General features: G+C 46.2%; 1 protein-coding gene and 1 long non-coding RNA gene across 5 annotated transcripts in view; one reads left to right on the top strand and one right to left on the bottom strand.

Annotated features, from left to right (window-relative positions):
- Positions 1 to 11,013: 11,013 nt before the first annotated feature.
- LOC132215745 (uncharacterized) lies at positions 11,014 to 17,881 on the bottom strand. Of its 3 annotated transcripts, none has more exons than XR_009448603.1 (3): positions 17,695 to 17,881; positions 13,206 to 13,587; positions 11,014 to 11,949 (listed from the first exon to the last, which is right to left on the bottom strand). It is a non-coding gene; the product is annotated as an uncharacterized LOC132215745 (long non-coding RNA). The 3 variants fall into 3 exon arrangements; XR_009448604.1 differs by having other exon boundaries at positions 13,206 to 13,334; XR_009448602.1 differs by having other exon boundaries at positions 13,206 to 13,334; positions 17,414 to 17,734.
- Positions 17,882 to 18,072: 191 nt separating this feature from the next.
- Positions 18,073 to 27,900, top strand: part of ULK4 (unc-51 like kinase 4) — a 251,617-nt gene continuing 241,789 nt past the window's right edge. The window contains exons 1-4 of one of the 2 annotated variants that reach the window (XM_059664478.1): positions 18,073 to 18,531; positions 20,234 to 20,427; positions 21,664 to 21,763; positions 23,661 to 23,800. In XM_059664478.1, the coding sequence (XP_059520461.1) occupies positions 20,290 to 20,427; positions 21,664 to 21,763; positions 23,661 to 23,800 (378 nt within the window). In that variant the 5' untranslated portion in view covers positions 18,073 to 18,531; positions 20,234 to 20,289. Of the gene's footprint in view, positions 18,532 to 18,758; positions 18,928 to 20,233; positions 20,428 to 21,663; positions 21,764 to 23,660; positions 23,801 to 27,900 lie in introns of those variants that run through there. The other variant, XM_059664479.1, reaches the window with a different exon arrangement.

The following is a 27,900-nucleotide window of genomic DNA, read 5'->3' as shown; positions in this document are numbered from 1 at the left end:
GCCGCCGCCTGGCTGTCCTCGGCCCGGCCCGGCCGCCCGGCGGCTCGGCGTCCCGGTGCAGCAGCAGCAGCGGGCCGGGGCGCGGGGTGCACGCGGCGGGCTCGGCTTCGGCGCCTCCTCCTGCTGCCGCCCGCCCGCCCGCTCGGCGCTCCCGGGCTCGGGCTCCGGGACGCGGGGGTCGTGGGGCTCCGCCGCTCCCTCCCGCGCGCAGCCCCTCTTTGGGGGGGCGCCTGGCTCGCGGGGCGCGGGAGTTACTGGGTCGGGGCGCGCGCGGGCGGCGGCCGGGTGGGCCCAGGGGCGGCGGGCGGGGGCGCTGCTGCGGGCGCGGACACGGGTGCGGGCGCCGCGGAGCGGCCTCTCGCCATGGCTCCCGGCGGGCGGGCGGGCGGCTCGCACCTCCCCTCCGCGCTGCCGTCACCGCCCGACGCGCGCCGAGCCCTCCCCCTCCCGCGCCCGGCCCGGCCCCCGCGCCGCCACCTGCGCGCCGCCCTCCAGGATGCCAGCTGGGCTGAGCGCATCCCGGCCTCGCGGGGCTGCCGCTGGCCCCCGCCCCAGCGCTGTTCCCCGCGCTGCTGGGCACGGAAAAGTACCGGCAAAATACCCAAACCGGGACCGCTCTCTCCCCCGCGCGCGATGATTTATTCTAGCGCTTCTGTTCGGCTCCCGGCCGGTCGGTCTAAGGGTGGGGACTCGCGCCGGGCCCGTTCGCCGCGAGCGCAGTGGACGTCCAGGCGTCGGGTTCTGCGGGCCCGGCCGCCCTTAGAAAGTACCCCTTGGGCTTAGCCAGGGGGGCCCAGAGCCGGAGCGTGTGAGGGGGACCCTAGGGAGAGGGAGGGGACTTGGTGAGAGGCGGCAGGAACCTATCCAGGAAGTGAGCGCTCACAGGCGACTCTGTTATGCAAATCCCTGGTGGACGGTTTGAAGGGGAACAGCCCACATGAGCTCATTTCCAGTCCAGGGTGCTGAGTTTACTGCTCCGGCCTCGTCTCTGCCCAAAGGCCATGGGAGGACACGGAAAGGACAGGGAGAAGACTCGGACCAGAACCAAAGACGCAAGGAAACGAAACAGTGGAAAACCTGGAAGAGGGACTTGAAGAGACCAAGATGGGCTCAGGCAAGACTCCTCAATGGATGCTCACACTAGGGGTAGGGTTTATTGGGGAGAAGATACTTGCATGGGTTACCCTGTCTCCCAGAGATGGTTTAGGCTTATGAATAGCACGACAGAAACACTGACAGAGGGGCAGGCAGACAGCACCTTGATCAAAATCAGTATCACCATTAGGAGCAGATGGATTTCATATCCTCAGAATACACCTATCTGTGTTCCCAGGTAGAATGCATAACCTGAATCTACTGATGATGAAACCCCACAATGAGGAACGTCTATTAAAAAGGGGCAGGGGCTGTATTCTTCAAGCCTGTCAATGTCATAAAAGACAAAAGGCTTGGGAAATGTTCCCTATTAAAGAGTGCCAGAAAGTTATGGCAACGAAAGGTGACACCTGGTCCTGGACTGGAGGGGTGGAAGTGCTGATAAAGGACATGGGGACAATTTGGGATCCTGCGAGATCAAGGTTCCATGTGCTGAAGTTGGTAACGTGCGCTATGGGCATGTAGAAGAATATCCCAATTCTTGGAAATACACACTGAAGTATCGTGAAGGAATAAAGGGGCGTGGTGTATGCAACTTACTAGTACCTTCAAATGATTGTGGGGGGGGGGGATGTCAATAGGAAAAAACGATAAAGTAAACGGACAAAATATTAACCATCAGCGAATCTGGGTTCAAGATGTACTGGAACGTTTCTGCAAGTTTGAAATTATTTCCAAACAAGAAGATTGTTGAAAAACCATCAAACGGAGGATGAGGTGGGATGGAAGGAAGGCAAGGTGTAGTTATAAAAGGGCAACATAAGGGATTCTTGTGGTTTTAGAAGAGAAGATAACATTTATATAGAACTTACACACACACACACAAGTACAGGTAAAACGGGAACTCTAAGATAGGTGGATTGTATCAAAGCCTAGTTGTGAGAGCATATTAAGGTTTTGCAAAATGCTATCATTGGGGGAAACTGTGCAAAGGGTACTATTTCTTATGATTGAATATGAATCCACGACAATCTCAGTAAATATGTCAATTACAAAAATATGTTCAAGCATATGCCAGGCTTGTATTAAAGGAGCGTGGGAGTCCGCAAGAACAAATGTGCTAGAGCCGAACCTAGTGGGTTTAGAGGAAGCATGGGGCTGTTACCAACAGTGAGAGTCATATAAGTGGGGGGAAAGTTTATTTGAACTGACAGATCAGCTTCCTTCCAGTTCTGTAATTTAAGAATCCTAGAGCTGGGGGATCTTTGAGATCATCTGGTCCAACCGTCTCATTTTCAGGAAACTGTGGGCAGAAAAGTGGTACATGACCACAGGAGCATCAAATTAGTGGTAGACCCGTAACTACAACTCTTGTCCAATGCTCTTTTCACCTTTCCCTGGGGCCTGTCACTCTCTGTTTCCATGAGAACCAGTCAGGGTTGGTACTGAATTTTGAAGTCATTCATTTATTCATTTTGAGTCCCTGACTGAGGCCTTGTGGGAGCAGGATCCTGTCATTTTCAGCACCAGATGACAGACATGTGGATCCCACCCCTGGGAAGTAGGGCCTGGGCTCCCTCACCCACTCCCAACTTGGAAGGAGCAGGTGGCAGGGAGAGCTCCGGAGTGAGCCCCCAGCTATGGGTCCTACGCTACTTCAGCAGCTGGCTGCCTGCTGCTGCTGGAAGTCAAGGGTGAAGGGGCCTGCTGGGGGGGGGGGGGGGCAGGGGCGGGGACGAGGAGAGCAGGATGGGTACACAGAAGAGAAAACAGTAATTGCCCTGGCGGGTCCCAGTCTTACCCAATATCAGGCAGAGGTCTCTGTGCCAGAAGTGGCTCTGGCCTCCCTTGGGCCACAGATATTCACTGTCTTCTTTCTTTTTTGTCTAATCACATCAACATCAACACGTGTTATTCTTCTTTGCCAGGCCTTGAATTAGTAACGGTGGGAAAATATATATAAAAAAGGAATAGCTGATCCCTGCTCGTTAGGAACCCAGAGTACAGCTGGGGACCTAAGACGAAAATGTAGAAAATAACCCAAATGAAATACGAAAATGCTGGCCTGTTGGCTTGGGTTCTCCTCCAAAGCAGTGTTGGGGAGGGATCTGAGGGCAGGTAGCTGCTTCTGGGAAGTGATCCTGTGGGGAAGGGGCAGGGAAGGAATCAGAACCAGAAAGAATGAAGCCGGAAGGGGAGAAAGCCCACCCAAGCGTGCATGATCGAGGTGGTCAATCCATGAGCAACTGGGCCAGTCCCCCGGGGGCCTCTGAGACACTGTGCAGGACGCAAGACGGAAGGAGGGAGCATTTACCCACCAGCCCCTAGCTCCCATTGGTCAGGTGGAGGCTGAGCGAAAGAGTGAAGTGAGAGGGTGTGACAGGGACACGCCTCCATAAAACCATGCCTGACTCACCAGCCCAAAGGCAGCCTGTGGGCAGGGACTTTTGTCTGCTTCAGTCACTGCTGCACTCTGAGCACCAGGAACAGCGCCTGACTCACGGTACTTGCCCAGACAATAGAGACAAAAGCGATGAAATATCTGGTCAACAATAGAACACATTATTAAAAAGTATGTGCACAGCCATGGCCGGTTTGGCTCAGTGGATAGCGTGTCGGCCTGTGGACTGAAGGGTTCCAGGTTCGATTCTGGTTAAGGGCACATGCCCAGACTATAGGCTTGATCCCCAGAAGGGGACATGCAGGAAGTAACCAATCAATGATTCTCATCATTAATGTTTTTATCTCCCTCTCCCTTCCTCTCTGAAATCAACAACAACAACAACAACAATATATATATATATATATATATATATATATATATATATATATATATATATATATAAGAATTAAGCCTGTTCTCAACAAAGCTGGAAAAAATTTTTAAAGAAAGTATGTGTACATGTCATTTTTTAACAATTTGTGTGTATATATCTGTTTGTGCCAGGTATTGACCGCAGCTCCCGAGCCACATGCGGCTCTTTGGCCCCTTGAGTGTGGCTCTTCCACAAAATACCACGTGCGGGCGTGCACATACAGTGCGATTGAAACTTCGTGGCCCATGCGCAGAAGTCGTTTTTCGGAAAAGAGATAGACGAAACAAGTATACAAGACGAGTGTGGATGGGAGAGTTGGAAGGGGTCGACCTCAGCGAACGTACCTCAATCAGATTGAGGACATTTTTAGCAAAGGCCAGCTTAGGAGTACCCTAATTAAGTTAATAACAATGTACCTACCTATATAGTTTAAGTTAAAAAATTTGGCTCTCAAAAGAAATTTCAATCGTTGTACTGTTGATATTTGGCTCTGTCGACTAATGAGTTTGCTGACCACTGAACTAGCGCGATGGCGTAGTGAACAAACAGGTACAGTCCCGGCCAAATGGACCTTTCAGTCAAGGAGAGGAGTCCGATGATAGGACACACACACTCCATTAGCTTGTGACAAGTGCCATGAAGAGAAGGATGCCGGTGCTAGGAGTAGAATCCTAGGAGGATTTCTGAAAGATGGGTTGGTTGGGGAGGACTGTCTAAGAAGGTGACACTTCAGTTGAGGTCCAGAGGAAGAGCAGGGGCCAGCCATGCAGAGGGCAGGGGACCGCGTCAGCCAGGAAAGACCTGCAGTGGCTGGAGCCACGGGAGGAGTCAGACCACGGGCCTGTGACCATTTTGGTGAGGAGAAAAGAGTTTTAGGTAAGGGAGTGATGTGGTTAAATGCACTTTTTTCTTTTTGTTTATTGTCTAAAGTTTTACATATGTCTCCTTTTTCCCCCGATTGACCCCCCCCCACCCCAGCCATTCCCACCCCAGGCTAGCCCCCACCGCCCCAGTGTCCGTGTCCATTGGCTATGCTAATATGCATGCATACAAGTCCTTTGGTTGCTCTCTAACCCCCTCCCCTGCCATTTGTCTCTGGATCTATTCTTGTTCATCAAATTATGTTGATCATTACATCCCACATATGAGTGAGATCATGTGATATTTATCTTTCTCTGACTGGCCTATTTTGCTTAGCATAATGCTCTCCATTTCCATCCATACTGTTGCAAATGGTGAAAGTTCCTTTTTTTTTAATAGTGGCGTAGTATTCCATTGTGTAGATGTACCATAGGTTTTTAATCCACTCATCTGCTGATGGACACTTAGGTTGTTTCTAAATCTTAGCTATTGTTAAATGCACTTTTTTCAAAGTCCCTCCACACGCTGTGTGTAAGATGGACTCATTTGAATAATCAGGAACAGGAAGTGGCTGTGGAGGTTGTGAGGAAGGCCAGACAACTTCAGGGTCAGCCAGGGACACTGGCTCCCACGGCTTCCACCTTTACCACCAGGGCCACCAGTGAGACCTCTGAACATCCTTACTTCCCTTCCACAACCCATTATGAAGAAACTATCTGTCAAAACCCTGCTAGATTCTATTTGTTTCCAAGATATACATATTCTTGGCATAATGATGTCTTTTATTACTTCCTGATTAGGATATATTTGTTCAAATTGGATTATTTTGTCATACAACTACTTTTTAAAAAATATATATTTTTATTGACTCATCAATATATTTTTATTGATGAGTCAGTAAAAATATATTTAAAAAATATACCAATGATGAGAGAGAATCATTTATCAGCTGCCTCCTGCATGCCCCCCACTGGGGATTGAGCCTGCAACCCGGGTATGTGCCCCAGTTATGTGCCCTTGATTAGAATCAAACCTGGGACCCTTCAGTCCGAAGGCCGATGCTCTATCCACTGAGCCAAGCCAGCTAGGGCCATACAACTACTTCTTATCTCCAAGTTCTAGAATTCCAGATTGCGTTAGATGACTGTTGACAACCACTAATGGACTTTGAATTCATCTACTCCTCTTTCTAAATTAGAGTCTTAATCTGAGTTTATCTTTTTTTTAAAATATATTTTTTATTGATTTCAGAGAGGGAGAGATAGAAACATCCATGATGAGAAAGAACCATTGGTCGGTTGCCTCCTGCACGCCCCCTACTGGGGGTCGGGTCCACAACCCGGGCACGTGCCCTTGACTGGAATCTAATTTAGAACCTTTCAGTCCACGGGCTGACGCTCTGTCCACTGAGCCAAACCAGCTAGAGCTATCTTAGTTTATCGTGATGGAAAAATACCTTTGCTCTTTTAAGCCCTTAGTTGCTCCTATATAAATCTTTTCGAATTCATATGCCTTTCTGAGTTCCTGGTAGATGCTCTCATTGTAAGTGCTGCAGTGTTCTCCTAGCTGCCTTTTTCCTAGTGCTGTGTGTCTGTTTTTGTCTTACTTCATCCTGAGCAAGGATTCTTTACCCAGGGCCCATGGAGGTCCAAGGGTAGGTGCCAGATTAATGTTAGAGTGTTAAAGTAATATAATAAGTAAACCTAAAATGTAACGGCTCAACACCATGGTTTATTTCTTGCTCAGGCACAGCCTAGCGCGATTGCAAATTGATAGAGGAGCTCTGCTCCATTAAAGGACTTGGGCTAATTGTGGCTCTGCCATCTTAGGTCAACCATGGGCACGACCGACCATCTCCATTAGGGCCTGGGGTAAAGAGCAGGGAAGAGCATGCAGGGGAGGTTTCAGGAGCCAGGCCTGCAGGAGTGAAACCTCACTGGGCTCAAATTTCACCAGCTAGAGGTTTTAGTCACATGGCCACATTTAGCTGCAAGGGAGGCTGGGAAATGTAGTGTAGTTGAGCTACCCGAAAGAAGGAGAGCACAGATCTTGGTGCTCAGCTGGAATTTTCTTCCAAAGGGGATCTGAAAAATGGGTGCACACACACAATATATTTCTTTATTCAATTTATTTTGTGTTATTTTGAAAATATGGCCTTGCTGGCATCGCTTAGTTGATTGAGCATCGTTTCATGTACCAGGAGGTCGATTCAGATCAGGGCACATGCTTGGGTTGCTGGCTTGATCCCGGTTTGGGGGGGGGGGGGGTGCAGGAGGTAGCCAATGGATGTTTCTCTCTCATTGATGTTTATCTCTCTCTCCCTTTCCCTTCCTCTCTCTGAAATGAATAAATAAATAAACAAACAAACAAACATATTTACAAAAATATAAGAAAAATTGCTTTATTGGTTCAAGCGATAAGCTTATGATTTTACTTCACTTTATGCTTCACTAGGAAGCATGAGGTGATATGACTGGCCCTACGGGGACATATGACTGTACGGACAAGGGACTGGGGTCTGTTTACCAAGGAAAGATGCCAGCACACATGGTGAGGAACCATCATACCGTCACACCACGCTATGACATCTGAAATAATTTCTTGATCATAGGAACTGAGTAAAATCTATTGTAAGGGACACTGTTGGGGCTCCACCCGTCCCTCTGTGGCCTCACAGTTTAGTGTAGCCAGCACCCGCTGTCAGCACATGCGTATCTTCTATGAACCGCCTCCTCTGGCACAGAGGCCTGGGCGTCCCAGGGAATTGAAGACCTTGTTCCAGAAGTCTCTGTTCCCTTGTTCCCTGGGGCGATGTGTGTTTTATGCTGGCTCCGGGACTTCCTCCACATGATCAAGTTCTTTTTTTGCTTGATAAAACATCCTTTGTTGGCTTTCTTTCCCCGTCTCACTTCTCTGCTGTCCTGCCATGTGTCCTGGGGTCATCGAATCAATTGCTTGCGTATCTCGGGGGCTTCTTTTGGGGGAACCCACCCTGGGGCACCGCCTATCCTGCCCTGACCATTGTGCATGCTGGTCAGTGTTGGTGCTTAGCACAGACTGTTGGAGACTCAACACAAAGCCAAGAGCCTCTCAGGCACTGGCTCTCAACCTTCTGGCCCTTTAAATACAGTTCCTCATGTGGTGACCCAACCATAAAATTATTTCCGTTGCTACTTCATCACTGTCATGTTGCTGCTGTGATGAATCGTCATGTAAATACCTGATGTGCAGGATGGTCTTAGGCGACCCCCGTGAAAGGGTCGTTCGACCGCCAAAGGGGTCGCGGCCCACAGGTTGAGAACCGCTGCTCTAAGGCCATTTCTTCAGACAGGCTGAGGTTATGTCACACTGGGAGATGAGGTGAGGACAGGAGGGTCAGCGGTTTCGGTGCTGCAAGGACTAGGAGGAGAAAAGAAAAGTAACAATTTTGCCCGGCTCAGCAGCAGCAAGTAGAACACTTCCTCCCGGTGTTGCTAAATTTATCACATTCAGCAATATAAAGCGGTCACCCAGTGTGAATAGACTCCTATTTCTATGACTGGGCCTTAGAAATAAATAAGCCGACAACCTCAGCCTCCAGGTGGGTACAGAACAGGGCCAACTGGAGCTGAGTTAGCTCAGGGAATGGGGTGGGGGAAGCAGTTTACTTCATTTCTCCCCAACCCAGCCCACGTGGACCAATTAAACGGAAGACGCAGCAACAGCACGCTCTTAAAAAAAGATTCCAAATCAATAGAGGGGAACAGCGGTAAAGCATAATCAAGTCAGAACGTAAACTATGACAAGAAGAAGGCCAGTGAGTAATGGAGGGTTACAGGAACCATCAAAAAGTTAAATCCGCCCTGGCTGGTTTGGCTCAGTGGCTAGAGCATCGGCCTGCAGACTGAAGGGTCCCGGGTTTGATTCCGGGCATGGGCACATGCTGGGGTTGTGGGTTCGATCCCTAGTATGGGGTGTGCAGGAGGCAGCGGATCAATGATCCTCTCATCACTGATGTTTCTCTCTCTCTCCCTCCCCCTTCCTCTCTGAAATCAATAACAAAAAATATTAAAAAAAAAAAGTTAAATCCTCCTTTAGAAAAAGAAGACTCTCAGACCGGGTGAAAAAACGAGATCTTTCTGGTGTTTGCTGAAGGGACATGATTTTTAAAAAGTCAAAAAGAATGGGAAGGGCAAAAATATACCCAAGGATGCACACTAAATTAAGAAAAGGAAAAGCAGAAAGGAAGCTTAGGTGGCACCATCCATCTAGCAGCGCTGTCCTGGACGTCTCTGGACTTGCCTTTCTCAGCTCACAACCCGGATCCATAGCAGGCCCCACGGTAGGAGCGGAGCGCCGCCTGTTTCCCAGTAAACCTGAGGACGCTGAAAAACGTGTTCATCTTTCAAAAGTCCATGCCCTTGTTCCGGGCACTTCTGTGCCGGGGCTCTGATGGCTCACTGCAGGCCTCTTGTGTCCGTGCAATGCTCTAGTCAGTGCCGCTTTGGGGCGTTCCAGCTGGCTCCCCAAGCACAGCTAATACAAGGCTGTCATGTCTCGTTAGTGACTGCACGTCAGCCAAGCTAACCGGACAGAAGGCCTCGATGTTATGACATGTCATTTATCTTCAAATTAATTGCTGAATTTTATGTAATTCTAATACAGTGTCAAGTGAATTTTATTGTAGGGAAATGACAATGTACTCTAAAGTTCATACGGAAGAATAAATACATAAGAATATCCAAGACAATCTTTATAAAGTAATCAAGGGTATTAATCCTGACCAGAAAGCAAAATATGGCATAAAGTGACAGTAATTAGGGGTTATTTCTGTCATAGGAATAGAGAGAACTGAGAGTTGAAAAACAGGACAACGCAGCTATGAGAATTTAGTTTTATAGCTAGCGGGATACTGTTTTCACTTCGTTTTAGTAGTCTAGGTTCTTTGGGGGTCCTGGATAATCAAACAGAAATAGTTTTACTAGAAAATTGTAAAAAGGTTTGATTAATTATACAGTACCCACTGTGATATGGGTTTTAGGCAAAATCCTGGGACAATCCAGACAAAATAACTTTTGAAAAGATTCTCTAAATGTTCCATTCTTCTCTAATTTCTTCTCAGTTCTTCCTCCTCTTTTAAAAGAGATGATCTTGAGATTATAGCTCTAGGAGCATTGTCTCATCCTTTGATAGTCTAAGATTCTCAGCTATCACTAATACATCCAGCAAGGTTTTTTTTAAAAAAAGTTATATCATGAAAAATTTCAAACATAAAAATAGAATCATATAATGAGCTCCATGCATTCATCAGCAGCTTCCTGCACAATTATTAGGGCTGAGCCAATCCATCTCTATCCTCACTCTATTCCCTCATCCCTTGAATTATTTTGAAGCAAATCCCAGTCCCAGACATTTAACGTCCCTTATATTTCATGGTATATCTTTAAAATATTAGAAGTCTTTTTATGACAAGTTACCCAAAATACACATATGCTTATTGAAGTTGGGTTGACGAAATTAGCTGTGACTTGGCTTCTTTGAGGACTGGCGATCTTTCACAAAATCTTTAATTTCTTCTTTAGTTGTTATTTCTTCTCTATGTTTGAGGTGATCCCATTTGTTTGAATTTTGCTAAAAATATATTAGTTTCATCAAAATTTCTAATTCACTTTCAGGAAATTGCATCTAGCAAGAGACGCCATTTGGAATCAGCAGGTTATTGCTGGAGGAGGAAATTGGTGCCGCTAGAGAAGAGGAGGAGGCTGGAGGAGCAAAGGTCTCCTGCAGGCGTGCAGGCGAGGGGATGGGTTCAGGGGACCAGTGGGAGGGGCTGCCCTGACAAAGAGGCGGCTCCTCCATCCTATGAGAGGGAAGAGAGTGATGGATTCAGAGATATGTACATGGGTTGATTTAGTGATTCTGCTGAAAGTGATGAGACATTCAGAGGTTGGAGGAGAGAGAAGCTGTGACATAATCAGCTCCCTGGGAAAAAGTGATTTGTCTAAGGCAGTGGTCGGCAAACTGTGGCTCGGCAAACTGCGGCTTGCGAGCCACATGCGGCTCTTTGGCCCCTTGAGGGTGGCTCTTCCACAAAATACTGGCTCTTCCACAAAATACTGACTTCTGCGCATGGGCCATGAAGTTTCAATTGCACTGTATGTGCGCGCCCACACGTGGTATTTTGTGGAAGAGCTACACTCAAGGGGCCAAAGAGCCGCATGTGGCTCGCGAGCCGAGGTTTGCCGACCACGGGTCTAAGGAAATGTCGGATTTCCTGGAGGCCTGAGAGGCCATGTGGGATTGGCGGTTGTGAATTTAGAGCAGCGCTAGATCAGCAGGACTGTGTTTCTCTCCAGCCACAACCGCTCGCATATTGACATAAAAGAGAGGGAGAAAGTGGGTTGAACCAAGGTTGTTTTTCCTCAGATGAGCTTAATGAAGAAAGAGAGGTTTCTCTCTCTAGCTGTTTTGGCTCAGTGGATAGAGCCTTGGTCTGCAAACTGAAAGGTCCCAGGTTCAATTCTGGTCAAGGGCACATGCCTGGGGGACTTGCAGGAGGCAGCCAATCCATGATTCTCTCTCATCATAAATGTTTCTCTCCTCTCTCTCTTCCTCTTCCTACCTCTCTGAAATCAATAAAAATACATTTTAAAAAAGAGAGGGGGGCAGAGAGTCTACACAGGAGAGTCGCTGTAGTGATTGGGAAAGTGAAAGCAAGAAGGATGAGGTGGACAATGGAAAAACCGTTTGAGGTGAGAAGAGAGCCATGCCTGGAGAGGGCTGCAGGAGAAGCAATGTCTTCAGGGGACAGCCAGGGGTCTTTAAACCCAGAGGTCATGATGGAAGGACTGGGAAGGGCAGAATGGAAGGGTGGAAGGGGGACTGTTGCATTGAGTGTATCGGGAATATAAGAGAGGAACGATGACTTAGGGATTCTCACTTCTGTGGCCATTAGTCCCTGCCTATGAAGCTTTTTGCTCTCTGCTTTAGTGTTTCTCTCTTCCCAGAAAAGTGGGTTTGCTATTCAAAAGTCCCCCCACTGGAAGGATTTTCTTTCTGTAGTCTTCCACAGCCATGTCTCTTTGTCATTCATGTCTGAAATGCCGCAGTCCATTCCTTGTTGGTTCCAAGAAACCTTGCAGAGAACATTGTCAGCCAGGCTTGCATTTTCCTTCCTTAGTCAGCCGGTCAAAGGGAACTGCCCAGGAGGAAAAAGCCATCAGATGGGGTGGTGCTCACATGGATCAAGAGTAGGTAGGCATGCTGGGGGTGTAACCAGCCTACTCAGGCAATTTACTAGTACCATCAGGACCTGCAATTAGTGACGTGGTGACATTGGGCACGCCCATCTTTATGGCTTTGTGCATCATATAACTCAGTTCATGAGAAGCAGCTCATATCCCCAGGGCACCTGAGGTCCAATGGTATCTACCAGGGCCCCCTAACCAGGCAAGACCTGTTTCTCAAAGGGAGTTACCTGGTGAAGAGAGGATGCTCTTTGGCAAATTCACAAGCAGCGCTCCTCGTGATGTTCTGTGGGATGGTGAGATGGCCAGTGTCACTCTGGGCTAACCTGGGGACAGAGCTGGAGAGTGGACATAACTGATGATGGAAAATGTAAAGGTATACTACTCACTCTATCGCAGGAGTCCTCAAACTTTTTAAACAGGGGGCCAGTTCACTGTCCCTCAGACTGTTGGAGGGCCGGACTATAGTTTAAAAAAAAAAAACTATGAACAAATTCCTATGCACACTGCACATATCTTATTTTGAAGTAAAAAAACAAAACGGGAACAAATACAATTTAAGATGAAGAACAAGTAAAGTTAAATCAACAAACTTACCAGTATTTCAATGGGGAACTATGGGCCTGCTTTTGGCTAATGAGATGGTCAATGTCCGGTTCCATATTTGTCACTATTAGTCGTAACAAGTGATGCAAGTGTGCATCAGTTAGTCTAGATCTGGTTGGAGATTTCAGATGTTTCATTCTGGAAAAAGGCTCTCCTAACTTCAAAAAAAAAAAAAAGGCCCTACTAACTGCCAAATAAAAAAAAAAAATAGACCTCCTAACTGCAAAAAAAAAAAATCTTAACTTGCTCTTACCTTGGTCCTCAGGCAGCAGCAGGCTCTGCACAGGCAAGCTCGTGACTCCTCGGATCACACCCGAGACTGAGAGGAGGAGTCTAGAGACAGAGAGAAGGAGGGGAGTTGAATGGTGCAGGGGCACATTCCACACATGCGCACTGCAGGCCGGGACGAGTTGGCTGCTAAGCAACAGGCAGCAGCAGCAAAAACACCCAGCGCGGGGCGGATAAATGTTTTCAGCGGGCCGCATGTGGCCCACGGGCAGTAGTTTGAGGACCCCTGCTCTATCTGGTGAAAGGAAACTGCTTTTTGTGTTTGCTACGTACCTGAATTGAGAAAACCGCGTCTGCCAAATAAGTCACATACCAGATGCCAGGAGGGCCGATTACTCCAGGGAGGAGACCATCTCTGGAAGAGCAGCTGCAATTTACATCACCAGCTGATGAAGCCTGTGGTAATCCGGGTCATTTTTCAGGATCTTGTGTCCTTGTCGATCTTGATGATTAAATAGGAATGTGATGGGAAGTGTTATTCACGCCTCTTGCAACCTCCGATAGTAGCAGATCCCACGTGGAGGCAATGTTTGCTATTTCAGTGGGTAGGAGTAGCTAGAGGAGTGCCCTTTTAACCATAATGGCCCACATTTTACAGCTCAAGGCGTATATACTCTGCGCTGCTAACTGTATCTCAACTCCACATTCAGGACCTGGTTGAATAATCGCTGGGTAGGTCTGGAGTCCTGCCGGGCCTACAGGGAGATGGATATTGACAAATCTCATTTATCGCCTAACACCCCGCAGTCTCATTCTGATTGGTGGGCCACAGTAGATTCTGGGACCCCTGGTATTAGTGTCCAGTATTCTCCAACTACACATTCTACTCCAGGGACAATATTTCTCTCCTTTCAGTTGGCTCTAGGAGGAAGGATACTATCTCTTCATTCACTGCTTTCGACTCCAGAGCTAATGTAGTTCCTGACATAGAGGAGGCCCTCAGTATGTATCTGCGAATGAATGGATGGGTAATAGGTATGATTCCTTCTGCGCCTGCTCCTAGGGCAGTGGTACTCAACCTGTGTGTCGCAACCCCTTTGGCGGTCGAACGACCCTTTCACAGGGGTCGCCTAAGACCATCCTGCATATCAGATATTTACATGACGATCCACAACAGTAGCAACATTACAGTTATGAAGTAGAAACGAACATAATTTTATGGTTGGGTCACAACATGAGGAACTGTATTTAAAGGACCAGAAGATTGAGAACCACTGCCCTAGGGTGATGCGGACTCCAGAGTCATGATGTCAGACTCTGATGTCATTTTCTCTCGTGAATTGATGTTTTGCAGCCATGGCCTGGCTGTTAGTGCAGCTCAGTGCTTCAGGGCTTCGACTCTGACTCCCGGTCACACACACTGCGCTGCCTTGTCCTCACCATTTCCCCTCTTTAGGTTTTTATTGTCATCTCCGCCCCTCCCTTCTCTGCAGATCATTTTTCTTCCCGCTGTATTATAAAATTTTAACACCCAAGTTATTAAGAACCGTCTCCAACTCATTCAAAAATAGAGAGCGGAACAGAACAAAACCAATAAGCCAGAGACAGACCTTAATGTGCATATGAAGGAACTGATCTATAATGAAGGAGAGCTCTGGGCTTCGCAGGAGAGGAGAGAAGGGAAACAGAGCTCTAGGCAGAGTCCTAGGGAGGAGGGTGGTGCATGGCGACTTGCGGGAAGGAGGCCTCCGGGTGTGCAGAACAAAAGGTGCCACACTCCATTTTGTCCATTTACATTATATGTGTGCACACACATAAAATTTATCACATGTAAATATACACATAAACATACACATACATATTAAACATGTGTGTATAATTTTGAAATATATTCAGTTAAGATTTATGATGTACGGATAGAATAGGTAGTAGGTATGTGGTTCCAAATGCAAACTGTGCGAATTGCATCTCTGATACCCAGTTCTGCACCCACCCACCTCCCCTCCACAGCGTTAGCAGCTTACTTCAGATGTCAGAACTGTTCTTGGCTCATATATGCAAACATCTACATATATATATTTGCCCCTCTTTTTTTTTTTTATCTCCACAAATGGTAGTAATACTATACTATGTGTTTTGCGCCACGGTGTTTCTCTGCAATGATAAATCTTAGAGATATTTTCATATCATACACAAAGAGCACATTTATTTCTAATTTAATCTGTTTCCTGCTGATGGACATTTGAGTTGTTACCAATTTTTTAAAATTACAAACAAGGCTGCGATGGATACTTTTGTGCCATTTTGCAATTGTAAGCATGCCTACTGCACAAATGTTTAGATGTGGACTTGCGGGTCAGTGGAGATGTGCATTTGTCATTTTGACAGATATTGACAAAGTGCTCTCCCATCAGTCATGTCAAAGTGCCTGCTTTCTAACACCCTTACCGCCACCACCACGTCTAACACTCACTTTTGTTTCCTTTCTGTGCTGTAACCTCCCTCTGTTATGTTAGTAAAAGTCTGTATCACACAGTAACATGGGCTTTGGGAATGAAGACGAAAGCGCTATCAAGTACATGAGGGGAAGCAGGGCAGAGGCAAATAGCATGTGCTGGAGATAAGATGGTAAAAATGAAAGCCTTAAGAAATTTGTTGCAAGAAGTGACCCCCCCCGCCCCCCCCAAAAAAACCCCACATGATTTCCCTGAAAAATCTAATCCACCTGGGAGGTGCTACAACACGTGTGATAGATGCTAGCATGATTAATTCTGTTATTAAAAAATCTGGGCTTATAATTCAAGATAGTTTATAGCAGGGTAACTTAAAATGTTCTGGATCATTAGTACCTTTGAGAATCTGAGCAAACCCATGTCCTCTCTAGCCAGAAAAATGCACATGCTCATAAGATTCTAACCATTTTAGCAGGTTCATGTATTGGCTGGAGGCATCCAGGGAACCTAGGCTAAGATGTACTGGGATTTGATAGTTTCTGACATTAACACTTAAGCTGTTTATCAAAATTTGGAATGAACTAGTCCAAATCTCATTTTATGTCTCCATTAATTAGGGGGTGACCTATGAGGAAACGTTTTTCATATAACATTTTAAGTGCAGGCATACTTTGGAGATATTGCATGTTTGGTTCTAGACGACCATAATAAAGGGAGTAGCACAATAAAGCAAGCCCCAGTCATTTTGCTGGAGGGTCTTGCCTTGTTAAAAAAAAAAAAAAAAAAGCAACACCTGTGAAACGCAATAAAGTGGAATGCAATAAAATGAGGTGTGCCTCTACACCAGGGGTCTTCAAACTTTTTAAACAGGGGGTCAGTTCACTGTCCCTCAGACCATTGGAGGGCCAGACTATAATTAAAAAAAAAACACAAAAAACTATGAACGAATTCCTATGCACACTGTACATATCTTATTTTGAAATAAAAAAACAAAACGGGAACAAATACAATATTTGTATTTGCATGTGGCCCACGGGCCATAGTTTGAGGACCCCTGCTCTACACCACTGGTTCCCAACCTTTTTTGGGCCATGCCCCACCTAAGCATCTCTAAAATCCTGATGCTCCTCTTCCCCGTGACAAATAATTCTTATTATTCAAAAAGTGAACTCCTATCCACGTGGAGGAAGCCTAAAAGGCCATTAACTTGGTCTAAACAAGCTTCCAGGAAAGAGAAAAATAAAAGAACAAAAGGGCAGTTGAAGTACTGAGAAAGAAAGCACTAAGAAATTGTTAAAAAATCATAATTCAAAGTGATATGAAAAAATAGCAAAGTTTCAAAACATATCAGAGAACTGAAATCCATAAATATATTACAATATATATATATATTTTTAAATATATTTTATTGATTTCTTACAGAGAGGAAGGGAGAGGGATAGAGAGCCAGAAACATCCATGAGAGAGAAACATGGATCAGCTGCCTCCTGCACGCCCCCCACTGGGGATGTGCCCGCAACCAAGGTACATGCCCTTGACCGGAATCAAACCCGGGACCCCTTGGTCTGCAGGCCGACGCTCTGTCCACTGAGCTAAACCGGTTCTGGCTACAATATATATTTATATACTGCATATGAGGCCCCTAGAACCATAAGAAATGCAAAAAATTCACTGTTAACTCATTCTCGAACTGCCCCCCTTAAAAATCAAATTGCCCCCTCCAACCCCCCCCCCCCCCCCGTGGGGCCCATGTTGGGAACCACTGCTCTACACAAAACTGACAATAAGATTACTGAGAAGGCAGGAAGGGTTAGAAGTCAAAGAACAGGGCATGTGTTTCACCTGAGATCAGAGACACAGTGTCTCTGATAAGTTTGTCCCTTATCAGCAACATCTATTTCACCTGGTGACTTGACACAACTGCAAACATTTGGGGCTCATCGAGATCTACAGAATCAGAAGTTCTGTGGGTGGGGCCCAGAAATGCTTTCTCAAGCACGCTAGGTGATTGTGATGCTAAAGTTTGAGAAAAACTGCGCTAACGTAAATGGAAGGAAGTGGGGAGCTGGCGCTCAGGTATCTGGTGGTTGGATTTGAGGGCCTGGAGCTTCCCAAGTCAAGCAATCACCTCGAGATCAGAGGCTCTGGTCTGTTTTCTCAGGTACAAGAAGGAAGTAATCCATAGCCTTCTCTTTTCCAAAGGGTGGGCAACCCGAGGAGCAGGCTTCTGAGCCTTTGGTTACCCACGTCCACCTGGGCTCCGGAGGGCGTTGGAAGAAAAAGGACGAAAGGAAACCGGGAGAGGGCAGTAAAGAAATGACGAGAGCCCAGGGCCCCAGAGCCCCCAAATCTGCCACTACAGCCCAGGTAGGTCCTCCTGATCGGCCCAAGACCCCAATCCGCACACACCGCAAAAGGATGGACGAACCGCCCGTCACCGACTCCTACTTCCGGGCTCCAGCCAATAGGAACTCAAACTGCTCAGCCACTCAGCGCCAGGGACTTCTTCCGGCGTCCTGCGTGCTGCCCTGGAGACGGATGGGCGAGTCCAAATGCGGAGGGGTGCTCAGTTCGCGAGGCCGGACGCTGACGCTCAGAGCCCGCCTCCCTCCACCACTTTCTGCCCCGGTCCAGGGTCGGTGGACTCGTCCGAAGGCTCGGCGCGAGGCCCTTTGGGTTGAGGGAGGTGCTCTAGCCGCTCACTTCCAGCCAATAGGAACCGAAACTGTTCAGCCAGTCAGAGCCCCGCGCTCTTTCTGGCGTTCTGCGTGCTGCCCTGGAGACGGGATGGGCGAATCCAAACGCGGAGGGGCGCCGGACGCTCACGGCCTTACGCTGCTACCGCGCGTCCCGCCCTGCTCCCTTGCTTCGCCCCCGGCTTGGGGCCAGTGGACCCGTCCCGAGGGGGGCTAGGATTCGAGACCTGCGCACCAGAGGGAGCGGTCTGGCTGGTCGGTGGCATCTCCCCCAGAGACCCGGCGAGTGGCAGTTTTAGGGGCGTAAGTCTGGATTCGGGACTCCCTCAGCCGACGCGGTAGAGACTGTGGGTCTGGAGGGGCGCTGCCCACCTACTCACTCTTTTTCCTTCTCCCGCCATCCCGCGGCCCGAAGTCAGACCGAGCTCAGCCTGCAGGGAAGTCGGTCTGTAAAGTGCTGCAGGAGGCGCACTTGTTGAAGGACTTAGCAAAATGCCTGGCCGCCTTTTGGGTCTTGGGGCAAGGGTGACACGGCCCGAGGTTCGCAAAGGTGAGCGAGCATCCCGAGGCCGAATTAAAACTGCTTGCCACGCCCGGATTCCAGAGTTTCTGATTCCAGAGTCTGGAATGGGGCGCGAGAGTTGGTTTTTACCCAGTTCCCAGGTGTCGCTGATGCTGCTAGCGCGGGAGATAAACGGCGGGGATGATGGAGGGGTGGATCCCGGTCTTCACCTGCGTGCCCCTGGCTCGTAAATGCCTCCTTTGCTTGTAGGTGTGATGTGCTCTGACTTCTGGCTTTTCGGATGATAGCTAGGTGAACTTGTAGATGAAAAGAGAGAGAAAAGATGCACCACGCTTTTAGAAAACGTGCAAGACTAAACTGTCTGGGATAACACACGTGGGTGGGAAAACTATGAAGAAACCCAAGGAAGTGATAACTGTGAGAGTAAGGAGAGCGGTTACTTTTGGGGAGCAGGAGAAGCTGTGATTACCTTAGGCTCATGGAGGGATTTCTGGGGTGGCCACCAAGTGCTGTTCCTGACCCGGGTGGTGATGACAGCGGTGTACCTCTTACAATAATTCAGTAAACTCTATTTTGTGGGATTTTCTGTATTTGTGTGTTATTTTACAGCTTATGAGGTAATAACATTTTAAAAATTCATAGTGGGAAGTCTGTTGTGAGGCATGCCCTTAGACTGAGTCAAAAAGAATCTTAAATTCATGGAATTTCAAACTTGGAAGATAACTTAGAAGAATCACCTGGAGTCCGAGGAATCAATTATTCATTTTGCATAAACACTGAAGCTCCTTTATCTGGATGTATCCTAATGTAGCCAATTTGTAATCATTTAAGTAGGGTCTCTTTATATCTGGTTCAGTATCTTCTTCATTTTAACGCTGTTTAATTTAATCACCCAGCTGGTTTGGCTCAGCGGTTGAGCGTCGACCAGGTGGGGCTTGTAGGAGGCAGCTGGTTTATGACGCTCTCATCATTGATTTTTTTTTTTTGTCTCTTTCCATTCCTCTCTGAAATCAATGAAAATATTAAAACATATATTTAAAAATCTTGACTTAGCAAACTTCCTGTAAAGGGCCAGATAGTAAACATTTGAGTGTGTGAGCAGGCCACGTGGTCTCTGCCACAACTACTCAACTCTGACATTGTAGCGTGAAAGTGGCCTTAAACAATATATTAATGAATTGGGCATAGCTGTGCTCCCATCAAACTTGATGTACAAAAACAGGCAACAGGCTGAATTGGCCCAGGAACCAGTAGTTTGCTGAGCTCTGGCTTCGAATAATACTGATTTGTACAGTCTCTGTGGAGTAGATGGAAATGCTGCCCTTTCCATATTTGTTTATGGAGTATTTTTGCGTACATTGTTTCATTTCTTTCTCTACAGATATGCTTCCCATTGTAGCAAAGGTACCAAGATACACTGCCTGAAATTGCATTCACCTCATGATTTGTGTTGTTTTGGAGACAGCTGTCATTTTCATTGTTTTCGTTAAGATCTTTAGGAAGTTGAATATTGGTTTGTGAATTGTCTCTTTTATTTATTTTTCCCATATCTTTTTTCATCCTACAAAAAGAAAGGCACTGGTATGCAACACTTACTTGTAGGGGTTGCATACCAGTGAATCTTATGACTTTATAGAATTATTAGATTTATTTACATATTAAATATCCTGGACTAATTAATCATACGACTGGCTTGCGTTTATGTGTGTCATTTTTGTTTACATTTTAGGAGCTGGAGATGCTATTCGGCTGTCCTTCTGTCAAATGTGAAAAGTTGGCCCGGAGATGCAAAACTTCGTTCTGTACGAGGAGATCGGCAGAGGAAGCAGGACCATTGTCTATAAGGGGCGACGGAAGGGAACAATCAATTTTGTAGCTGTTTTTTGCACAGATAAGTGCAAAAGGCCTGAAATAACGAACTGGGTAAGTCAAGTATGTTTCCTTCCCTCCGGCGAAAGACAGCTCTGGTGTGGTAGAATCAGCAGGATGTAAGTAGAAGCCATGGGACTCACTATAGCAGGTGCCACGGTTCCAATCGACTGGGCGACCTCTCGTGCCTGTTTAGTGCCGCCAGTCCTGACTCATGACTGATAAACACGCCCACGTCATTAACAGCGTAAGAGTTTTGTTTGTTTTGGTGAGAGTCGGGGAAAGTATGGTCTGTATTAATTCATTTACTTTTAAATTGAGTATGTGATTCTGAAGCTTTTCAAAGGAAGGTACTTTGGGTGAGGGTGACTTGGGTTTGAATTAGCTGTGCCACTGTACAGCCCAGGCTCCTTGGACCAAACCTGACTTTTTCCCCCCCCTCAACTTTTTTGTTTATTGTGGTAAAATACACATAACACAACATTTACCATCTTAGCCTTTTTTTTTCACTTTTGTTCCTCCTCAATCGATGTTTATTCAATTGATTTTTAGAGAGAGTGGGAGGGAGGGAGGAGAGGTAGATAGAGAGACATCAATGTGAGAGAGACACATCAATTGGTTGCTTCTCGTATGTGCCCCAGCTGGGGTCAGGGATCAAACCTGTGAACCAGGTACATGCCCTTGACCAGGGATTGAACCTGAGACCCTTTGTTGCATGGATCGCCACTCTAACCACTTAACAACACCAGCCAGGGCTACAATAGCTTTTTCGATATGTACCTTTTGGCCATTTTCCTATGAATAATATTTCTTTTGCAATATTATATTTACCCCAAATACACAAAACTATATTACACAAGTTTTGAAAAAAATCATTTTTAAGATTGTATGTTTCCATGTGACCAGCCTTCATAACCATCATTTTGATGTCCATAAAGAATTCCACCCAATGAATTCTATTATTTTCTTATCCATTTCCTGATTGTATATTTAGGTGTTTTTTATTTTTTTAGAATATATTTTTATTGATTTCATAGAGGAAGTGAGGAGAGAGAGAGAGAAACATCAGTGATGAGAGAGAATCATTGTTTGGCTGCCTCCTGCACGTTCTGTACTGGGGATTGAGTCTGCAACCCAGGCATATGCCCTGAAAGGGAATTGAACTGGTGACCTCTTGGTTCCTGGGTCGACGCTCAGCCACACCTGGCTGGGTTATTTAGGTATTTTTTAATAGATGCAAGGGTTTTAAGAACTTTTCTTAAAAAGTGTGTATGTTGTGTGTTTTTATAGGTCCGTCTCACCCAAGAAATAAAACACCAGAATATCGTAACCCTTCACGAATGGTATGAAACCAGCAATCATCTCTGGCTGGTAGTGGAACTCTGCACAGGTAAGCCACGGTATGTGGTTTTAAAAAAAACGTCAGATGTAGGTTTTGTTATTTTCCTTTCTTCTTTTACAGGTACATGTTGATACTGTTGACTATGTTAACTTGAAAATCTGTTGTTCAGTGGATATTAGGGAAGGGGAAGGGCTAAGATATTTGACAAGAGGAAGATTTATATAATATTCAGTTTGGGGTTAACTTTACTTTGGTATAAAATATTACCAAATCACTTATGTGAAAACTTAGAAATATTTTTGAGTAGTAATTAATTTATCAAATAACGTTTTCCATTCAATAGAAACAAAGTATTTTAGGTCAGTTAGCTATTAATTAGCTTATTAGTTTATAAAATGTTTTTTTTTTTATGAACCGAATACCTGCTCTTTATAAAAACTTAAGCAATGTGGAAAAGTACAAGGATGAATCAACAGCTACCATCACCTATGTGTAATCAGAGATCACATGTTAGTTCTTGTTTGATACAGCTCTCTAGGACAGTGATGGCGAACCTATGACACGCGTGTCAGAGGTGACACCCGAACTCATTTTTTTGGTTGATTTTTCTTTGTTAAATGGCATTTAAATATATAAAATAAATATCAAAAATATAAGTCTTTGTTTTACTATGGTTGCAAATATCAAACAATTTCTACATGTGACACGGCACCAGAATTAGGTTAGGGTTTTTCAAAATGCTGACACGCCGAGCTGAAGAGGTTCCCCATCACTGATGTACAAGGAGAAGGGTGACTACCTCGGTAGATGTTATCTGGGCTTTTAGTGCCAGTGTCTTCAGGGAAAAAAACGTAACAAGTACCATGGTTAGTGTACTCCTGTTTATACGCCGAGGAAAATAGAGAATCATTAAATATTAAGGCACACTGTAGTTATGTCTAGCTTTATGAGTCTTACCTGTTGGCACTTGGAATTTATAAAACTGAATCATAGAATAATTTTGTCATTTCATTTTCTGAATTAGTAGGGTGCTGTGCTCTAAATTACTTCCACAGACGTGCCCACAGGTGAGGTGAGCAGGGGACTTCCTCCGAGTTACTTTTTTTGCTTCTTTTTTTGCTTCAGCTGCTGTTTCTGCCCCATGACCAGTGTAATAACCCAACTTTAATTTATGCCTGTGTTTGCCGCGGTTCCTCACCCAGCAAGACAAAATAAACAAAACCCAAAACACCTGCTGGCTTTGTCGCGGTAATTCTGATTGAACTTCGAGATGCCAGCAGAGACTTCACTGTCTCTGAATTTGGCTCTTGCTTTAATCTTGACCCTAAAAAAAAGAAACAAACAAAAAAACCCCATGCTTGTTCCTGGCACTGAGATGATAGAAATGTGACCGGGACCTCCGAAGGGCATAGAAATAGAATTCCCCACGTGACTGCCTTAGGCCCATTATTTAATTCGTCAGGGTTTGATTTTCTGATGGTTAAGGAAAGGCACCATCTTTTTTGCTAAGCAGTACTTTGCAGAATGCGACCGAACTTTGTACAGAAGCAAATGTGACTATGCTTTGCTTAATGTGATGTAAATGCAGTTTGTGTTAGTGTTTCCCACAAATCTTTTCAGCCATTCATTTCCCGAGGGAGCCGGAGTGAGACATCACAGCACCAGGTGATTGTCACTCCCTGCATCCCACCCACCTCCTTACTGACCAGCGTGCAGACTGAGCAGTCGGTCCCCTGAGCTGGCCTGGAGCAGGGACGCAGGTTTGTGATAGTCTGATAGGGCGCTTGTCCATGGTGCTCCCTCACAGGTGTGCTTCCCCTGCGAGGCTGTCCAGGGGTCCTGATGTGACCATGTTTTTCATGCTCAGTGTCTCCCACCATGGAGCCCGCTGGAGGCACCGTGTAATGCTGGGGGGCTAAAATGGGTGATTTTAATCGACTTGCAGGTGGTTCCTTAGAAATGGTCATTGCTCAAGATGAAAACCTCCCGGAAGATGTTGTGAGAAGCTTTGGGATTGACCTGATTACTGGATTGCATCATCTTCATCAACTTGGCATTCTCTTTTGTGACCTTTCTCCTGGGAAGGTAATTCATGAATATTTTGATTTCCTAATCGCTTGTGCCTTAGTTAACGGTGCTTTCTCAATGGTACGTTTATTTTTAGATATAATTTTAGGTATAGAACACCTTGAAATTTTGTGTTAACATCTATATATAAAAGGCTAATATGCTAAGTGTCCATCTGGGTAATGATATCACATAGCAATGCCCACCTAGTGACTAGCCTCCTTGGTTTCTTCAGCCCAGGAACATGACTTACTTTATAGCCAGGTGGGAACATTTTACACTTTAACCAAATGTCTGTGAAGTGTTTTCCCGTGCCTCATCTCATTTGATCCTCACAGAAGTCCTGGAGTAGGTAGATAGGAGACTCGGTGGAATCCTATTTTCTTTTCATTAGCCAGAAAACAGAGATTTAGAAAGCTTAGAAACTTGACCCGACTGAAAAGAAGTAGGAAATGGTGGACCTTAAAAATGACTTCAGGTGTTTTCACTGCACAGAATATAGTCAAACACTGCTGCAGTTAAATATTTTACCCTTTGTTCTCCCTGTGTGATCTACAATAATAATCTGCTTCGTGTTGATATTTACTGCTGTGTTGCTGACAATTACCCAAAAGAGAACTTGGGGTGCTTCACTGGGCTGGAAAAAGTTTAGCTAAATCAGAAAGCAGGTCTAATTAAGTAAGTTTGTTCTATAGCTATAAAAGGCTAAGTTGACTCATGCATGCGTGATACATATAAAGCACTCACTGGTGCCAATCACACACCTATGTTTCCATCTGTCATTGTCGATCATGAATTTGGTTGACACTTCTATTATGGAGAAAGGGCAAATAGCAATATTAAAATATTCCTACCAGTTAATTTCCTTTCAATGTGCATGAATTTGTGCACCGGGCCACTAGTCCTATCTAATAAAAGAGAAAAATGGTAATTGGCGTACGACGATACCCTTTTCATTGGCTAATCAGGGCTATATGCAAATTAACTGCCAACTAAGATTGGCAGTTAACTGCCAACAAGATGGCAGTTAATTTGCATATGTAGGCACAATGCAGGGAGGGAAAGGGAAAGCAGGAAGAAGCCCCCTGCCACTGACAGTGATCAGAAACCCAGGGGGGAACTAAGAGCTGGGGGGCAGGGCAAAGGCGGCCGCCTTTGCCCTGCCCCCCAGCCATGATCGGAGAATCAGGTGCCTTTTCCGCCCTGGCCAGTGATAGCAGGAAGTAGGGGTGGAGCCAGCGATGGGAGCTGGGCACGGTCGAAGCTGGCAGTCCCGGGAGCTAGGGGTCCCTTGCCTGGGCCTAAAGCGAAGCCCACGGTCTCGGGGCTGCTGCAGCTGCGGGTCCCAGCTGCCCGGGCCGTACGCCTAGGCCAGAGGGATCCTGCAGGGGCAGGGGCGGAGCCTGCAACCGCGGGGAGCTGGGGGTCCCCTGCCCAGGCCTGACACCTCTGCTGGAGGCCTCAGGCCTGGTCAAGGGGCCGATCCGGTGATTGGTGATCAGAGGGTGATGAGGGTCAACTCCTCTGGCCGAGGCATCAGGCCTGGGTGGGGGGCGGAGCCGGGGATTGGGGGGATATGATGGTCCCCTTGCCCAGGCCTGAAGCCTGGGTCAGAGGCGTCAGGCTTGGGCGGGGGGTGGAGCAAGCGATCAGAGGGAGATGGGGGTCCCCTGCCCAGGCATGATTCCTGGGCCAGAGGCCTCAGGCCTGGGCGGGGGCCAGAGCCATTGATTATGGGGAGATGGGAGTCCCCTGTCCAAGCCTGACACCTCTGTCAGAGGCGTCAGGCCTGGGCAAGGGGCCGATCCTGCGATTGGAGGGTGATGGGGGTCAATGCCTGAGGGCTCCCAGTATGTGAGAGGGGGCAGGCTGGGCTGAGGGACACTCCCCCCCCCCCACACACACACCCAGTGCACGAATTTCGTGCACCGGGCCCCTAGTTTTTTAATAAAAGGAAACTGTATTTTAGCTACCTAGTTAGCTACCCATTGAAGTCCTTGTAGAATGCAGAGCTTCCCCTCCTTTCAGAGTTCTGTGAGTAATTATTATTGCTGCTGACCTGTACTGTGAATGGTGAGGTCCATAGCTCTATGAAATAATTCTTAATTCTTATAGTACACAATTATGAGCCATTACTTTAGTTTGCTAATGGAATTTTTGGCTATTATGGATCATATATTTTCTTTTTGGGCTAAGCTAATCATCCATAACTAAATGTGCTTCAGTGTAGTTGTCATGAAACCTGCTGAGTTTCCTGGTCACAGTTGACACTAACATTTAGGAACCCTGTTCCATGGACAAATTCCTGTCTCTCTCTCTCTGCCTTAGTTTCTTGTCTCTAATATAAAAATGGGAATTTCAGGGTGAGTGTAAGGCTTATATGTTGTATTTAGGAGAAGCTTCTGGGACACTTTTTGGTGCACAGTGTGCCCTCAATCAGGCATCAGTTATCTTTACAAGTACGTACTCTTAGGGATTGTACTGATTCTGGCTCTGAGTTGCTACTGTCCCTTTGTTAATGTGTATACAATGAGATGGAAAATTGAATGTTTCCTTGTTAAACATTATTAGAAGCCGTCTGTATGAGAACACAATTAAACCTTAAAAAAATCCATAAAACTCCTTGTAACAGATAAAAATCCTTGTTTGAAATATTCATATACTTGCCTGAAGTCTGCAGCCATTTAATTGTGGTTACAGGCCTGAAAGCAGCCATAGGCAGTATATAAATGCACAGGTGTGGCTTGTTGCAATAAAACTTTATTCATGGACATTGACATTTGAATTTTACATAATTCTCACATCAAAAAATATTATCTTATTGCAGTTTTTTCCAACCATTTAGAAATATAAAACCACTCTTAGCTCATGCCTGTGCAGAAACAGGTGCTGGCTGGGATTTGACCGAGGGGCTGAGGCGTGCCAACCCCCGTGTGGGAGGTGTTTAATGAGGTCTAGTGTCAGCTGTTTATACGAGTAATGGGACACTCGGGCTGACTCGTAATGTAACTTTCATTCCAGATCTGGGGTTGGCAGAGTCTGTGCAGAATGCCCGTTCCTGTAAGCGAGGTTTTATTGGAACATAGCCACGCCCTTTCGTTCTATATTGTTGGTGGCTACAGAGTTGAGTAATCAGGACAAAGACCTTCTGGCTTGCAAAGTCTGAAAGATTTACTAACTTAAAAAAAACTGCTGACCCCTCTCAGTGGTTCTCAAAGTGTGTTCCCTGGACCAGCAGCATTAGTGTTATCCGGGACTCATTGGAAATGGGGGTTCTTGGACCCATCTGAGACCTGTGGAATCAGAAACTCTGGGAGTAGGGACTAGTAGTTCTTCTTAACAGATCTTCCAGGGGCTTCTGGTGCTCAAACACGTTTAAAGTCACTGGGGACTTGTAACAGGCATCCTTAGTATTCCTGATTAGAAGTTAAGGGCAAACTTTAAATTGCTTTTAAAAACAAAAAGCCAGCTGACTCATTGCAACTTCCCATAAATATTTTTAATGGCTCCGGAGAAAAAAAAGTAACAGGACACTGGTTCCTGGCATGGTTTCAAACTCCACAGATAACTTCTAGTCACAACTTATATTAGAGACGTGAGCACTTAGCACATGCCAATCACTCTTCAAAGCCCTTTGCACGCGTAACCTCAGCTGTTCCTTACCACAGCCTGCAGAGTTAAGTGTGCTTTGTTCATTTCATAGGGGAAGAGAGTGAGATTTAGGAAGGGTAAGTAGATTCTCCAGGTCAGATTGCCTGTGAGAGTTTCAGGTCTCTAACTTCAGAGCCTTAGTCTTAGCCATACATTATATGAACAACACCTGACAGGTTGTGCTTTCAGATCCTCCCTCAGTGTCAGGTTGCTCCATATACACTGCTCTTAAGAGTCCGAGGTTTCCCTCTGTGGGTATGTGATGTGTTCATTATATACATCTGAGAGCGAACAGTTTAATATTTGATTCCATTATTATTAAAATGTTGGATTTCTTTAGCTGCTTTAAATTTTTTTTTTCTAATATATTTTTATTGATTTCAGAGGAAGGGAGAGGGAGGAGGGAGAGAGAGAAACATCAGTGATGAGAGAGAATCATTGGTTGGCTGTCTCTTGCCCGTCCCCTA

Source organism: Myotis daubentonii, chromosome 14 (genome assembly GCF_963259705.1).
Source record: "Myotis daubentonii chromosome 14, mMyoDau2.1, whole genome shotgun sequence".
NCBI classification, from domain to species: domain Eukaryota; kingdom Metazoa; phylum Chordata; class Mammalia; order Chiroptera; family Vespertilionidae; genus Myotis; species Myotis daubentonii.
This window is presented reverse-complemented; position numbering and strand designations above follow the sequence as displayed.